Here is a 16,673-nt window from a genome sequence, read left to right as displayed (position 1 = left end):
GGGAGGGGGGATCGGGATGGGGAATACGTATAACTCTATGGCTGATTCGTGTCAATGTATGTCAAAACCCACTGAAATGTTGTGAAGTAATTGGCCTCCAACTAATAAAATAAAATTAAAAAATAAAAATAAATAAAAATAAAAAACATGAATGACCAAGAAAAAAAATAATAATAAAAAAAAAAGAAAATATGAACAGACCAATCAGAAACATGGAAATCAAAACTAAAATCAAAATCTTTCAACAAACAAAAACCCAGGGCCAGATGGCTTGACAGACAAATTCTGCCAACAGTTTAGAGAAGAGTTAACATCTATCCTGCTCAACCTCTTCCAGAAAATTGCAGAAGAAGGAAAACTCCCAAACTCATTCTACAAGGCCACCATAACCCTGACAACAAAACTAAACAAAGATGCCACAAAAAAATAAAATTACAGGTCAATATCACTGATGAACATTGATACAAAAATCCTCCACAAAATTCCAGTAAAAAGAATCCAACAACACATTAACAAGATGATCAAGTGGGCTTTACCCCAGGGATGCATGGATTCTGCAATATATGCTATCTGATTCACCATATTAACATATTGAAAGATAAAAATAATATGATCATCTCAATAGATGCAGAGAAAGCCTCTGACAAAATTCAACACTAATTTCTGATAAAAGCTTTCCAGAAAGTAGGCATAGAAGGAACAAACCTCAACATCATAAAAGCCATATACAGTGAACCCACGGCAAACATTATCTTCCATGGTGAAAGATCAAAAAGCATGTCCTCCATAATCAAGAATAAGATAAGGGTGCCTATTCTCACCACTTTTATTCAACATAGTTTTGGAAGTCCTAGCCACAGCAATCAGAGAAGAAGAGGAAATAAAAGGAACACAGATTGGAAATGAAGTAAAACTCTCTTTGCTTGCAGATGACATGATTCTCTACATTGAAAACCATAATGATGCCATCAGAAAATTACTAGAGTTAATAAATATTATAAAATCACAGGATATAAAATTAATACACAGAAATCCCTTGCATTCCTATATATAACAATGCAAAATCAGAAAGCGAAATTAAGGAAGCAATCCTATGCACCTCTGCAACAAAAAGAATAAAATACTCAGCAATAAACCTACCTAAAGAGACAAAAGATCTGTATGCAGAAAACTATAAGACACTGATGAAAGAGATCAAACACACCACAAACAAATGGGGAGATATACAATGTTGGAAGAATCAATATACAAAGTTGGAATCAATATGCAAGTTCGGAAGAATCAATATTATGAAAATGACTATACATACTACAAAATGCTATCTACAGATACAATGTGATCCCTATCAAATTACTAATGGTGTTCTTCACAGAACTAGAACAAGAAATTTCACAATTTGTGTGGAAGCACAAAAGAACTCGAATAGCCAAAGCAATCTTGATAAAGAAGAATGGAGATGGAGGAATCAAACTTTCTGACCAGATTATACTACAAAGCTACAGTCATCATGACAGTATGGTACTGCCACAAAAACAGAAATATAGACCAAGATAGAACAAGATAGAAAGCCCAGAGATAAACTTAGTTCCAAGTACCTTTAACAAGGAAGGCAAGAATATACAAAGGAGAGAGACAGCCTCTTCAATAAGTGGTATGGGATAACTAGACAGCTGCATGTGAAAGGATGAAACTAAAACACTTCCTAATTCCACACACAAAAATAAACTCAAAATGGGTTAAAGATTTAAATACAAGACTAGAAACTATAAAGCTCTTAGAAAAAAAAGCATAGGCAGTACACTCTGACATACATCACAGCAAGTTGCTCTTTGACCCACATCCTAGAAAATGGAAATAAAAACAGAAATAAACAAAAGGAACTTAATTAAATTTAAGAACTTCTGCTCAATGAAGGTAACAATTAGCAAGATTAAAAGATAACCCTCAGAACAGGAGAAAATAATTGCAAATGAAACAACTGACAAAGAGTTAATATCCAGACTATATAAGCAGTTCATAGAGATCAAATTGCCAACATCTGTTGAATCATAGAAAAAGCAAGAGAATTCCAGAAAAATATCTACTTCTGCTTCATTGACTACACTAAAATCTTTGATTCTGTGGATCACAACAAACTGGAAAATTATTCAAGAGATGGGAATATTAGATCACCTTATCCTCCTCCTAAGAAACCTGTATGTAGGTCAAGAACCAAGAGTGAGAACTGGACATGGGACAATGAACTGGATCAAAATTGGGAAAGAGGTATGTAAAGGCTGTATATTGTCACCCTGCTTATTTAACTTATATGCAGGGTACATCATGCAAAATGTCAGGCTGGATGAAGCACAAGCTGGAATCAAGATTGTTGGAGGAAATATCAATGACCTCAGATATGCAGATGAGACCACCCTTATGGCAGAAAGCAAAGAGGAACTAAAGAGCCTCTTGATGAAGGTGAAAGAGGAGAGTGAAAAAGCTGATTTAAAACTCAAACATTCAAAGATCATAGCATCTGGTCCTATCACTTCATGGCAAATAGATGGGAAACAGTGGAAACAGTGACAGACTTCATTTTCTTGGGCTCCAAAATCATTGCAGATGGTGACAGCAGCCATGAAATTAAAAGACATTTGCTCCTTGGAAAAAAAGCTATAACAAACCTAGATGGTGAATTAAAAAGCAGAGACATTACTTTGCCAACAAAGGTCCATCTAGTCAAAGCTACGGTTTTTCCATGCATGTGAGAGTTGGACCATAAAGAAAGCTGAGCACCAATGAATTGATGCTTTTGAACTGTGGTGCTGGAGAAGACTCTCGAGAGTCCCTTAAACTGCAAGGTGATCAAATTAGTCAATTCTAAAGGAAATCAGACCTGAATATTCATTGGAAGGACTGATGCTGAAGCTGAATACTCCAATACTTTGGCCACCTGATATGAAGAGCTGATTCATCAGGAAAGACCCTTATGCTGGAAAAGTCTGAAGGCAGGAGGAGAAGGGGACAACAGAGGATGAGATGACTGGAAGGCATCACCGACTCAAAGGACATGAGTTTGAACAAGCTCTGGGAGATGGTGAAGGACATATAAGCCTGACATGCTACAGTCCATGGGGTCACAAAAAATCAGACACAACTGAGCGACTAAAGAACAATGTGATCCAGCAATCCCATTCTTGGACATATATCTAGAAGAGATGAAAACTCTAATTCGAAAAGATATATGCATAACCAAGACCTGGAAACAATCTAAGTGTGCATCAACAGATAATTGGTAAGAAGATGTGGTATATATGTATTTATAATGGTATATTACTCAGCCATAAAAGAATGAAATATTGCCATTTGCAGCAACATGGACATAGAGAATACTGTACTAAGTGAAGTAAGACCAACAAAGAAAAAGTATTATAGGGTATTTGTGAAATCTAAATATTATATGTAGAAACTAAAAATAATACAAATAAATCTATGTGCAAATCAAACAGATTCATAGACATAGAAAATAAACTTATGGTAACAAAAAGGGAAGAGGAGGGGGAGACATAAATTAGGAGTATGGGATTAACAGATACAAACTACTATACCTAAAAGAGATAAGGAACTCTATCTGTTTAGTACAGGGAAGTACACTCCATATCTTACAATAAACTAATGGAAAATAATCTGAGTGTGTATATATATATATATATATTTGTATATATAACTGAATCACTTTCCTGTTAACTGAAACTATACACAATATTGTAAATCAGCTGTACTTCAATTTTAAAAGTTCTATAGCTATTAAAGGATAGTGAAAGACTATTGTAAACAATTTTAGAATAATTCTTTCAACAACTGAGTTTGTACAGGGACAAATTCCTTTAAAGGTGGAAACCACCAGTGAGCCCTTATGAAGAAAGAGATAACCTTAATAGCTAGCCTATATCTATTAAAGAATCAGTATTTGTAGTTAAAAACTAGAAGGGAAGGAGAGAGGGAGGGAGGGAAGAAGAAATCAAGGGAGACAGGGGTGTAAAGAGGGAGAGAAGGAGGTTCAGCTCTAAAATATCCTGGCAAACACTTAAGGTAAAATATAATAGCAATTTTACACCATCTCTTCCCAAAAGCTGAAGAGGAGGGTATACTTATATTTTCAATCTTTTGAGGACAGCAAAAAGTATATATTTTAAGAGAGGATATTACACACAAATATCCCTAATGTACACAAATATAAAAAATTCTATTAAAATTTTAGGAAGAAGCATCATGTGTTGATGTTTGATGACCAGAGGGGTCATCATGACTCTGGTGATTGTTTGTGCTTTTCAATAAGTAAGTCAAATTCTCTCCCATGCTGATCACTTGGTAGGCTGACTCAACCCAGCCCCTGCAACTGGCAGAGCCTGGTGACAGTCAGGAGGAGCTGAGTCATTCAGTGGTAGAGTGGAACATATGGTTCTTTCTGGTCTCTATGATGACCAGTAGCTCACGGCTCTGAGAACTACTGAACAGAAAGCACTGTGATCCCACAGTGGACATTAGGCCAACATGAAGTAGACTTACTAAGATTTTGGGGCTACTTCTTATAGTGGTATTAGTTCACTTGTTCAGTAGCTCAAACGTGTCCAACTTTTTGTGACCCTTGGACTACAGAGCAGCCAGGCTTCCCTGTCCATCACTAATTCCCAGAGCTTGCTCAAACTCATGCCCATTGAGTCGGTGATGCCATCCAACCATTTCATCCTCTGTCATCCCCTTCTCCTCCTGCCTTCAGTCTTTCCCAGCATCAGGGTCTTTTCCAGTGAGTCAGTTCTTTGCATCAGATGGCTTGGAGCTTCAAGCTTCAGCATCAGTCCTTCCAATGAATATTTAGGACTGATTTCCTTTAGGATGGACTGATTGGATCTCCTTGCAGTCCAAGGGACTCTCAAGAGTCTTCTCCAACACCACAGTTCAAAATCACCAATTCTTTGGTGCTCAGCTTTCTTTATAATCCAACTCTCACATCCATACATGACTACCAGAAAAACTATAGATTTGACTAGATGGACCTGTGTTGGCTAAGCAGTAACTCTGCTTTTTAGTATGCTGTCTAGGTTGGTCATAGTTTTTCTTCCAAGGAGCAAAGGTCTTTTAATTTCATGGCTGCAGTCACCATCTGCAGTGATTTTGGAGCCCAAGAAAATAAAGTCCCTCACTGTTTCCATTCTTTCCCCATGTATTTGCCATAAAACAATGGGACTGAATTCCATGATCTTAATTTTTTGAATGTTGAGTGTTAAGCCAACTTTTTCAGTCTCCTCTTTCACTTTCATCAAGAGGCTCATTAGTTCTTCTTCACTTTCTGCCATAAGGGTGGTGTTATCTGCATATCTGAGGTCATTGATATTTTTCCTGACAGTTTTGATTCCAGCTTGTGGTTCATCCAGCCCAGCAGTTTGCATGATGTACTCTGCATGTAAATTAAATAAGTAGAATGACAATATACAGCCTTTACATACTCCTTTTCCAATTTGGAACCAGTTCATTGTTCCATATCCAGTTCTAACTGTTTCTTCTTGACCTACATACAAATTTCTCAGGAGGCAGGCAAGGTGGTCTGGTATTCCCATCTCTTGAAAAATTTTCCACAGTTTGTTGTGATCCACACAATCAAAGGATTTGGTGTAATCACTAAAGCAGAAGTAGATGTTTTTCTGGAACTCTCTTGCTTTTTTGATGATCCAACAGATGCTGGCAATTTGATCTCTGGTTCCTCTGCCTTTTCTAAATCCACCTTGAATATCTGGAAGTTCATGTACTGTTGATATATTGTTTGGAGAATTTTGAGCCTTACTTTGCTAGTCTATGCAGGAGAGTTTTGAGCATTACTTTGCTAGTCTATACAGTCAGCAAAACAAGACCAGGAACTAACTGTGGTTCAGATCATGAACTGTTTATTGCAAAATTCAGACTTAAATTGAATAAAATAGGGAAAACCAGTAGACCATTCAGGTGTGATCTAAATCAAATCACTTATGATTATATAGTGGAAGTGACAAATAGATTCAAGGGATTAGATCTGATAGAATGCCTGAAGAACTATGGATGGAGGTTCAGGACATTGTACAGGAGGTCATCCCCAAGAAAAAAAAATACAAAAAGGCAAAAAGGTTGTCTGAGGAGGCCTTACAAATAGCTGAGAAAAGAAGAGAAGTGAAAGGCAAAGGAGAAAAGGAAAGATATACTCATTTGAATGCAGAGTTCCAAAGAATAGCAAGGAGAGATAAGAAAGCCTTCCTCAGTGATCAATGCAAAGAAAAAGAGAAAAACAATAGAATGGGAAAGACTAGCGACCTCTTCAAGAAAATTAGAGATACCAAGGGAACATTTCATGAAAAGAAAGGCACAATAAAGGACAGAAACTAACAGAGGCAGAAGATATTAAGAGGTGGCAACAACACACAGAAGAACTATACAAAAAAGAGCTTCATGACCCAGATAACCATGATGGTGTGATCACTCAACTGGAGCCAAACATCCTGGAATGTGAAGTCAAGTGGGCGTTAGGAATCATCACCATGAACCAAGCTAGTAGAGGTGATGGAATTCCAGTTGAACTATTTCAAATCCTAAAAGATGATGCTGTTAAAGTGCTGCACTCAAAAAGCCAGCAAATTTGGGAAACTCATCAGTGACCACAGGACTGGAAAAGGTCAGTTTTCATTCCAGTCCCAAAGAAAGGCCATGCTAAAGGATGTTCAAACTGTAGCATAGCCAAGCCTATTCTGACATGTCTTGGACACATCAGAGACCTGCTGAACCCAAATCTCTGGAGTAAGGCTTAGGAATCTGTAGTTATACCAAGCAATTCAAAATCAGAGATCCCTACACCCAATAATGGCTATTGCTCTGGATCTGCACAGTTCACTGCGTGCTGATGCACAACCTATGCTGCCATTGCCAGAGGGTTCCAGCATATCCACATCCCAACCATTCTATCCCACTTCCCTCGAAGCTTCCCTCAGCTCCTTATTCATGATGAGTGGAGGAGTCAATACACAGATTTGCTTTTTATGTTTCCAAATCAGTATGTCCAAGTTAATCTCAAGATAAGACTCTCCAGAAGAGTTTATTCACAGCACAAATTTCCTGGGCGTGGGCCTGATAACCTGTATATATAATGATTATTTCTGAGTAATTCTGATCACCAGTGAGGTAGACGAATATTGGGGAGGAAGGAGGTGCAACTGTGCCCATGCAAGCTTTTAAAGACAGTTTTTCAGGCAAGAATACTGGAGTCGGTTGCCATTTTCTATGCCAGAGAATCTTCATGACCCAGGAATTGAATCCATGTCAGCTGGGTCTCCTGTATCGGCAGGTGGATTCTTTACCACTGGCACCACCTGGGAAGCCATGAACATGAATATGTTCTTTTTTCTCAAGAAAATCACATACTCTGCTCTGCAAACCACCAGGGTGAGTAATTATCAATGTTACTAAGAAAACACATTCTTCCTAAATGAAGTAAACTATGTTACATGGCAGGAAGCTTTCATGGCCCTGGAAGCAGACAAAAAGACTATTCCATTTGGCCCCCGGCATCTGTGTCTGTGTCCCCTCCCTTCCCTCCAGCCCCCATACTGGAACCACCCCCCATAGTTTTGGGCTTCTTTGGTGAGACCCATTCCTATGTCCACACGAGCTGCCCACTTATCTTGCACCTATATAGCCTTCACTAAGGGCTAGGCCAAGAGGCTGCCCAGGAAATCCCTGTTGATTGCTTGTATTTAAAGTACTGCTTTTATATTTACAAGGGCACTCCAATTTTTGTGCAATAAATAAATACGGTCTAGAATAGATATTTCTGCTTATCATCCCATTTATCTGGTATAGGTGGGTGATTCAATTCTCCTAGGAACAAGCTGGTTTTATATAGATGACTTGAGAAGGTGTATATGACATTTTTCTAGTTAGAACAAAAACAGTTAAATTCTGAATACAAAAGTCACGCAGGAAAGAAAGGCAGATCTACCTTGTAAAGTCACCATCTGATGAGCAGAAAGGCTGGTGAGAATACAGATTCCCAGCCATTTATACAGAAATGGGAATTGATTGCACTTATTTCACATGCTAGCAACATTATGCTCAAAATCCTTCAAGCTAGGCTTCAGTAGTACATGAACCGAGAACTTCCAGATGTACAATCTGGATTTAGAAAATTTTCAAAATAACATCTACTTCTGCTTCATTGACTACAATAAAGCTTTTGACTGTGTGGATCACAACAAACTGTGAAATATTCTTAAAGAGATGAGAATACCAGACCACCTTACCTGCCTCCTGAGAAGCCCGTATGCAGCACAAAATGTAACAGTTAGAACTGGACATGAAGCAACAGAGTGGCTCAAAAATATAGAACACAGTCTATATGCTCTGCTATTTGTACTAAATACAGGTGGTTCAATGCTATCATGACATGCAAACTATATGCAGTGGACATTGCTTCCCACATGTAAACACATTTCATTCTATAGAAAACTAGAGGCACAGTTCATGGATTTAAAGCCCCTGAAAGTGCACTGCCTACAAGGAGGCAGACAGGGACATTCTTGTATCCCAACGATGGATACTTCCCTGGTATTCTACATGGTATTAACCTCCTGCCTTTTTGTGGCAACCTCCCCCAGAAAATAATGTGTTAGTAAACTCTGAAGCTGTATGAGGAGGTGCTTCTACTCACCAACGATCTCACTGGGTTCCTTGTTATAGAGCTTTTTGTTCCAGTAAAGGAGTCTGAGGAGTGGAAAGGAGAACAAGAGAACGAAGCAAATCCCAGCAAACATGTGTGCTGTAAACCCAGCGAAGTCCAGACCCTGGAAACAGGAAAGGAGACGTGAAACCACAGGCAGCACAGGCACATCCTCATGGCAGGGCCCAGGGAAGCCTGAGATCAAGGGCCGGGGAACCTACACAAAGCCCACAGAAGAGGCACTCTTCACCACAGTTTTGCAAACATTCAAGATTTATTTCTTTCATAATACAAAACCAATTATTACCTGAATGACAAGCAACCTTGGAAGAAACAAAAACAGGTCATCACATCTTATCCCAACCTTAGCTGGTTCTACTTCACCACTACACTGACATGTCCCCTGGGATCTGGTGAAACAGGACAGAGGGAGACAAAACATAAAACTATCACTGCTATATATAAAATAGATAACCAACAAGAACCTATTGTTATAGCACCAGGAACTATGCTCAGTACTTTATGATAACTTATAAGGCAAAAGAACCTGAAGCAATATATATGTAATATAACTGAATCACTTTGCTATACACCTGGAACTTACACAATGTTGTAAATGAACTATACTTTAAAAGAAAATAAAAGACCATGAGGCAACATTCATCTATTTGAAGGTAAATTGCATTTTCTTAAATACTTCATTTAAGTCACTGCTATCGATATAAAAGGGCATCGCCATGCCTGGGAAGCACAGTCCTCCACAGGTCGCCTAGCGGCCATCAGGACTGAAGAACCCCAGGGGGTCCCAACCAGCCCCAAGAACCCCAGGCAGGAGCCCTCTCCTCCCCTCACAATCCTTTGTCTGTCTCTGGGCTCTTTTCCACAGTCAGCTGCTGAGGATATTTTTGTTGTTGGATGAAATCTCCACTAGATTGATTTGTAAGGGAATAAGTCAGCAACGATATTGGTCAGTTTTTCCCTTTCGTTTTCACTGTGCTTAAACCTTCAACAAATATAGGTGACACCCTCTGAGACCCTCGCAGGAGAGATTAGGTTGTTGTCCCCATGAACTGGGCTGCGAGAACCAGTTTCTCACTGGCAGGAACTCCTGGACCACTGGTCCACAAAACAGGGTCAGAGGCACAATGACAGAACACTGGGGGAGACTCCCAGGCAGGACCAGTGGGGTGAATGGGGTGTAAAGAGAGTAGGTCCCAGGGAAACTAGTGACAAACTTGAGAGACCATTCCCAAGGCAGCAGTCAGAAAGGTCATCTTCTAAAGGCCTGAGTGGGAAGGAGTGAATTCAATATTAATTATTGTTGCTGGGAAATATTGAGGGCAAAAGGAGAAGGGGGCAACAGAGGATGAGATGGTTGGGTAGCATCACTGACTCAATGGACATGAGTTTGAGCAAACTCCAGGAGATAGTGAAGGACAGGGAAGCCTGGCATGCTTCATGGAGTCTCAAAGAGTCAGATACTGAACAACAAATTATTGTTTATTAAAATTTACTTATTTGTCCCCCTCATTTCCAGAAAAGACCTGAAACCACTTATAACATTGCTAAAGATAAAACACAACTTAGAAACCATTATCACAACTTACAACCATTAGTAAGTTGTGTGAAAATTTAGACTTGCCAGTGTACAATGATCTGAAGTTCTTAATTTCTTGCAGTTTATCTGCACATCCAGTGGTTGCCCTTGAAAATAGCATCTGAATGACAGATGGAATTATGTGAGGCTGATCATATACAGATAGCAGGGAAATCTATGAAGAGCTGGGACTCATGGCATGCTTTCAACAGCCATTAGAATTCACCGCATTTCTGAGGATATCACCGTGGACGTTGTGTCTTTAGAATGCATGCCCCAAATATCTTTTTTTTTTAAATGCCCAAAACACTTCTTAAATGAAAATCATTTCATTTGTTTTAAAATCAGGAACAAAATAGAGAACCTTTTGAGTCAAAGAAGATAGCTTAAAATATATTAATGTATTTCCTGTGTATGAATTCAGTCATGAAATGTAATTAATATTTTTTGGAGGGAGGAGCTCATGAAGGCCGAAGTATTTATATCCTGAATAATTATGGGTCCCTTTGGAACACAATACAGGTGTCCCCCACTTTTTGAAATTTCACTTTATGCCACTTTGCTTTTACAAAAGACCTACATTAGCACCTGTTTTCACTAAGAAAGAAATCTGAAGAGGATTTTTGCTTTTAGGAAAATAAGTGATTGTTTTCTCACTCTATGCCATTTTGACTTCTGAAAGTTTATATGGGAAAGCTCTATTTTTGGATAGTGAAGAAAACCTGTAACAAAACTGTTAATTTTTCTCCCATTAGAAATGACGGAGCAGATGAAGGAAAAATCAGATGAAAAGGGTGAAGTGAGAAAGAAAAGGACAAAAGGGGTCTTGGAAAGGCCTCCACACCAAAAATAGCACAGTGTTGAAAAGAAGTATTTGGTTGCTTCTAGAATTGTAATGAATAGATTTTTTAAGTAAGTACAATATAGAGTGGAAAAATCCAAACTGAAAATTAAAAAACACAGGCAGGTGCAATGCACAATAGGCTGCATATGTGTTTTCTAAGCTTGTTAGGTGCACGTGTCAGGGCTTCCTTGCTGTTTTTACATGTCGCTATAATTTCCTAAACTTGTCTCTTTAATGTACTCGGTAACAAAACTACCTACTGTAATGCTTACACCAGTGCAATACTTAAATGCAGCCCTTTCTTGCAAAGTACTGGCTCTGTTTCTCCCCTTCCCTCTCAGCCTCATTTTGACTACACTAAACTGCCTTCTTAATTTTCCACAATGTCCTCATTTGATAGAGTAAGTGGTCAAATGCTGAGGCATATAAAATAATCAAGGATCCCTCAGAATCAATTAGAATATCCAAAGCCTAATAAACTACATATATTTAAGGGATATCTAGCTCCTAGCCCACTAATTCCATTTTCTAGGGATGAAGCTGTCAGGCTAGCTTTGCAAAAGTCAAAACAGTCAACTGGATTGTAGCAGGGTAATTCAAGAAACAATTTTGGTTTGAACCCCACTGATACAATTACTTGAAAGAAATTCTCTTTAAGTGTCTAAAGTAAAACTACTGAATGTTTTACTAAATATCATGGTGTAATTTGAGGATAGAAACATGTCTGGAGACCCAGTAAGGAGATGACCCCAGCACTGCAGAATGGATGTAATCCAGGTAGAGCATCTTGAGTGTGAGGGATCCATCAAGTATGTGGAGGCTAGGGCACTAGCACACATGATGTGAGGAAGGTGAGACTCTGGCAGAGACAGAAGTGGGCAATCCTAGCATTCAGGCAACAGTGCAAACCACTAAGGGCATAAGCTCCACCAGAAAATGCTCACCTAACAGAAAAAAGGGTCAAAAAAGCCGAACCCCAAAATCAATAGATGTTGAAGATGTGTGGAAACAGAAAACTCACAAAGGAGACTAAGAAGAACTTCCAAAAGAGACAGGGTGGGAACGGGCAGAGACCAACACCACTGAAGTTCTGGATGCAGGAGGTCAGTGGATGGAGGAGCAGAAGAGCACCCCACTGGCACAGTAGCCTGGGGGCAGAGCCAAGAGGAAGACCCCAGGGGCATAGGGTCTGAGGGCCTGGTGCAAAAGACCTGAAGAATGTTCAAGTGCACACATATCTGGGTCACAGTAAGAAATGCCTTCCTGTGATGGGTGAAATGCCATTCAGGAGCACAGGGTAGGTACATGGCTCTCCTAAAGAAACTTTTCTAGTGCTGTTTAAAAGGTGTTTGAATAATCATGCTCATTAGTGGGGAGTCTCTCTAGAACAGGCAAAAAGGAGCAAGTGTAAACAAGGGAGGACTATCTCCCCATCGGCCAGTTGGGAGATGAAAGGACAATGTGTCATTGCACATGGGATCCTATAGCACTGTAGATTGTGCCTATGCCAGGAGAAAACCAGTGGACACTGGAGGTCTGCCCATCTGCCTATTCAGTACTAGAAATTCTGCCAACGGGACCCATCCCAAGAGATCCTTGAGGAGTGAGCAAAGGGTGACTTGGAATAATTTTCCTCACAACATCCTGTAATTTCTGACTAATTCTTACACAGAGAAAGCAGAGATTTGTCAGATGTGATTTCTTGACTCTTATGAGGCCTATTGGTGATTTCTGTTTTGCTTCTGAATTTTATTTTATATTGGAATATAGCTCTTTTACAAGGTTGTGTTAGTTTCAACTGCACAGCAAAGTGATTCAATTAGACATATACCTAAATCTATACTTTGCCATATTCTCTTCCCCAAAAGGTTATTACAGAATCCTGAGTAGAGTTTCCTGTGCTATACAGTAGGCCGTTGCTGATTACCTATTTGGTATATACTACTGTGTTTCTGTTAATCCCAAACTCCTAATTTATCCCTCCTCCTCCCTTTATGTCTGCAAGTCTATTTCTGTTTTGCAAATAAGTTCATTTATATACTTTTTTAGATTCCACATATAAGTGATATCATATATTTATCTTTCTCTGATTTACTTCACTTTGTAAGATAATGTCTACGTCCATCCATGTTGCTGCAAATGTTACTATTTCTTTATATGGCTAAGTAAATTTCTACTGTATGTATGTACCACATTTTCTTTATCCATTAACCATGAACGTTAGGTTGGTTCCATGTCTTGATGTTGGAAATAGTACTGTCCTGAACATCATGGTGCGTGTACCTTTTCACATTATGGTTTTCTCCAGATATATGCCAATGAGTGGGATTGTTGGATCTTATGGTAGTACTATTTTTAGTATTTTAAAAGAACTTCCATATCGTTCTCTATAGTGGCTGTACCAATTTAGATTCCCACCAATGATGTAAATGGATGCCTTTTTTCCTATCAGTTCAGTTCAGTCGCTCAGTCGTGTCCGACTCTTTGCGACCCCATGGACTGCAGCACGCCAGGCTTACCTGTCCATCACCAATTCTTGGAGCATCCTCAAACTCATGTCCATCGAGTCGGTGACGTCATCCAACCATCTCATCCTCTGTGCCCTTCTTCTCCTCCCTTCACTCCTTCCCAGCATCAAGGTCTTTTCCAGTGAGTCAGTTCTTCGCATCAAGTGGCTTGCAGCTTCAAGTTTCACCTTGAGTCCTTCCAATGAATATTCAAGACTGATTTCCGTTAGGATTCATTGGTTTAATGTCCTTGCAGTCCAAGGGACTCTCAAGAATCTTCTCCAACACCACAGTTCAAAAGCATCAATTCATTGGTGCTCAGCTTTCTTTAGAGTCCAACTCTCATATCCATACATGACTACTGGAAAAACCATAGTTTTGACTAGATGGATCTTTGTCAGCAAAGGAATATCTCTGCTTTTCAATATGCTGTCTAGGTTGGTCGTAGCTTTTCTTCCAAGGAGCAAACGTCTTTTATTTCATGGCTGCAATCACAATCTGCAGTGATTTTGGAGCCCCAAAAAATAAAGTCTGCCACTGTTTCAATCCTTTCCCCATCTATTTGCCATGAAGCAATGGGACAATTGCTAAGAATGCCATGATCTTAGTTTTCTGAATGTTGAGGGTTTGTTTCTTTTTGTTTTTTGTTTTTTGTGTTTTTTTTTTCGGCTAAAATAAAGGCTTTTAATTACACATTTTCATCTCGGATCATCTGTGGGGTGAGGGACCCCCTCCTCACTCCGGGTCCCAGCTCGGTGGGTACAATCTGACGTCGTGGTCCGGTTGTTGGTGGGAGAGGGGTGAAGGTGGGTGCAGGCCTGGCCACCCAATCTGCTCTGGTCTCTTAGGGCAGGGAGCTCAGACCGTGGTTGTACTTACACTGCTTCAGGGCCTCGCTGAAGCCCTCACACAGGGTCAGGTCGCTCTGGGTGGTGGAGCAGTCCAGGAACTGCCTGATCTCATAGGCGCAGGGCCCCGTCTGCAGGGGCTGCGGGGAGGCACGCGCCGGGGCCTGCTGGGCGGCAAGCTGGGCGGGCTCTGAGCTCCCCCCACTGAAGGCTCCGGTCAGGACGCTGCCCACGACGTGGCCCACAGCTGAGCCCACGGCCACTCCGGTGGCGGTGGTCGCCATCTGCGCCATCAGGCCGGGCTGGCCCGACGGGGCGGGGGCCGGGGCCGCGGCCGAGGGCGGCGGGTGCGCAGGCGGGTGGGCGGCAGAGGGCGCAGCGGGGCGGCTTCGGAATGCGGGGAGAAGTGGGGTCATTCCTGGCCGGACCCCGGGCCGGGCAACCACCGTCCTAGACGCGCGGCGGCGGCCCCCCGCCCCGCCCCCTGAATGTTGAGTTTTAAGCCAACTTTTTCAGTCTCCTCTTTCAGTTTCATCAAGAGGCTCTTTAGTCCTTCTTCACTTTCTGCCAGAAGGGTGGTTTCATCTGCATATCTGAGGTCATTGACATTTTTCCCATTCTTGATTCCAGTTTGTGCTTCATCCAGCCCAGCATTTCGCATGTTGTATTCTGCATTTAAGTAAAATAAGCAGGGTGACAATATACAGCCTTGACATACTCTTTTCCCAATTTGGAACCAGTCCATTGTTCCATGTCCAGTTCTAACTGTTGTTTCTTGATCTGCATACAGATTTCTCAGGAAGCGGGTCAGGTGGTCTGATATTCCCATCTCTTGAAGAATTTTCCACAGTTTGTTGTGATCCACACAGTCAAAGGCTTTGGTGTAATCACTAGAGCAGAAGTAGATTTTTTTTTAACACTCTTGCTTTTTCTGTGAGCCAATGGAAGTTGGCAATTTGATCTCAGGTTTCTCTGCTCTTTCTAAATCCAGCCTGAACATCTGGAAGTTCATGGTTTATGTACTGTTGAAGTCTGGCTTGGAGAATTTTGAGCATTACTTTGCTAGCATGTGAGATGAGTGCAATTGTGTGGTAGTTTGAACATTCTTTGGCATTGCCCTTCTTAGGGATTGGAATGAAAACTGACCTTTTCCAGTCCTGTGGCCACTGCTGAGTTTTCAAAATTTGCTGGCATATTGAGTGCAGCACTTTTTTTTTTTTCCATTTATTTTTATTAGTTGGAGGCTAATTACTTTACAATATTGTAGTGGTTTTTGTCATACATTGACATGAATCAGCCATGGATTTACGTGTATTCCCCATCCCAATCCCCCCTCCCACCTCCCTCTCCACCCGATCCCTCTGGGTCTTCCCAGTGCACCAGCCCCAAGAGTGCAGCACTTTAAAAGCATCATCTTTTAGGATCTGAAATAGCTCAACTGGAATTCCATCACCTCCACTAGCTTTGTTCGTAGTGATTGCTTCCTAAGGCCCACTTGACTTCACATTCCAGGATGACTCCATATTCTAAGAGAGTAATCACACTATTGTGGTTATCTAGGTCATTTAAGATCTTTGTTGTATAGTTCTTCTGTGTGTTGTTGCCACCTCTTCTTAATATCTTCTGCTTCTGTTAGGTCCATGCCATTTCTTTTCTTTATTCTGTCCATTTCTGCTGATCTTTGCATGAAATATTCCCTTGGTATCTCTAATTTTCTTGAAGAAGTCTCTAGTCTTTTCCATTCTATTGTTTTTCTCTTTTTCTTTGCATTGATCACTGAGGAAGGCTTTCTTATCTCTCCTTGCTATTCTTTGGAACTCTGCATTCAAATGAGTATATTTTTCCTTTTCTCCTTTGCCTTTCACTTTTCTTCTTTTCTCAGCTATTTGTAAGACCTCCTCAGACAACCATTTTGCCTTTTTGTATTTCTTTTTCTTGGGCATGGTCTTGATCACTGCCTCCTCTACAATGTCACGAATTCCATCCATAGTTCTTCAGGCACTCTGTTTATCAGATCTAATCCCTTGAATCTATTTGTCACTTTCACTGTATAATCATAAGGGATTTGATGTAGGTCGTATCTGAATGGTCTAGTGGTTTTCCCTATTTTATTCAATTTAAGTCTGAATTTTGCAATAAGGAGTTCATGATCTGAGCTACA

At 40.4% G+C, this 16,673-nt stretch overlaps 1 protein-coding gene and 1 pseudogene across 4 annotated transcripts in view; both read right to left on the bottom strand.

The window, feature by feature from the left end:
- The window catches only part of OCA2 (OCA2 melanosomal transmembrane protein), a 267,404-nt gene that overhangs the window by 111,859 nt on the left and 138,872 nt on the right, over positions 1 to 16,673 (bottom strand). For all 4 annotated transcript variants that reach the window (XM_065927959.1, XM_065927962.1, XM_065927960.1 and 1 more), the window contains one exon: positions 8,708 to 8,840. In XM_065927959.1, coding sequence (XP_065784031.1) covers positions 8,708 to 8,840 — 133 coding nt within the window. The remainder of the gene's footprint in view (positions 1 to 8,707; positions 8,841 to 16,673) is intronic.
- Positions 14,291 to 14,928, bottom strand: LOC136162961 (coiled-coil-helix-coiled-coil-helix domain-containing protein 10, mitochondrial pseudogene; annotated as a pseudogene).

This window comes from Muntiacus reevesi, chromosome 3, assembly GCF_963930625.1.
Source record: "Muntiacus reevesi chromosome 3, mMunRee1.1, whole genome shotgun sequence".
Taxonomy (NCBI): Eukaryota; Metazoa; Chordata; class Mammalia; order Artiodactyla; family Cervidae; genus Muntiacus; species Muntiacus reevesi.
Note: the sequence above shows the minus strand (reverse complement) of the source record. Positions and strands in the feature narration are given on the sequence as shown.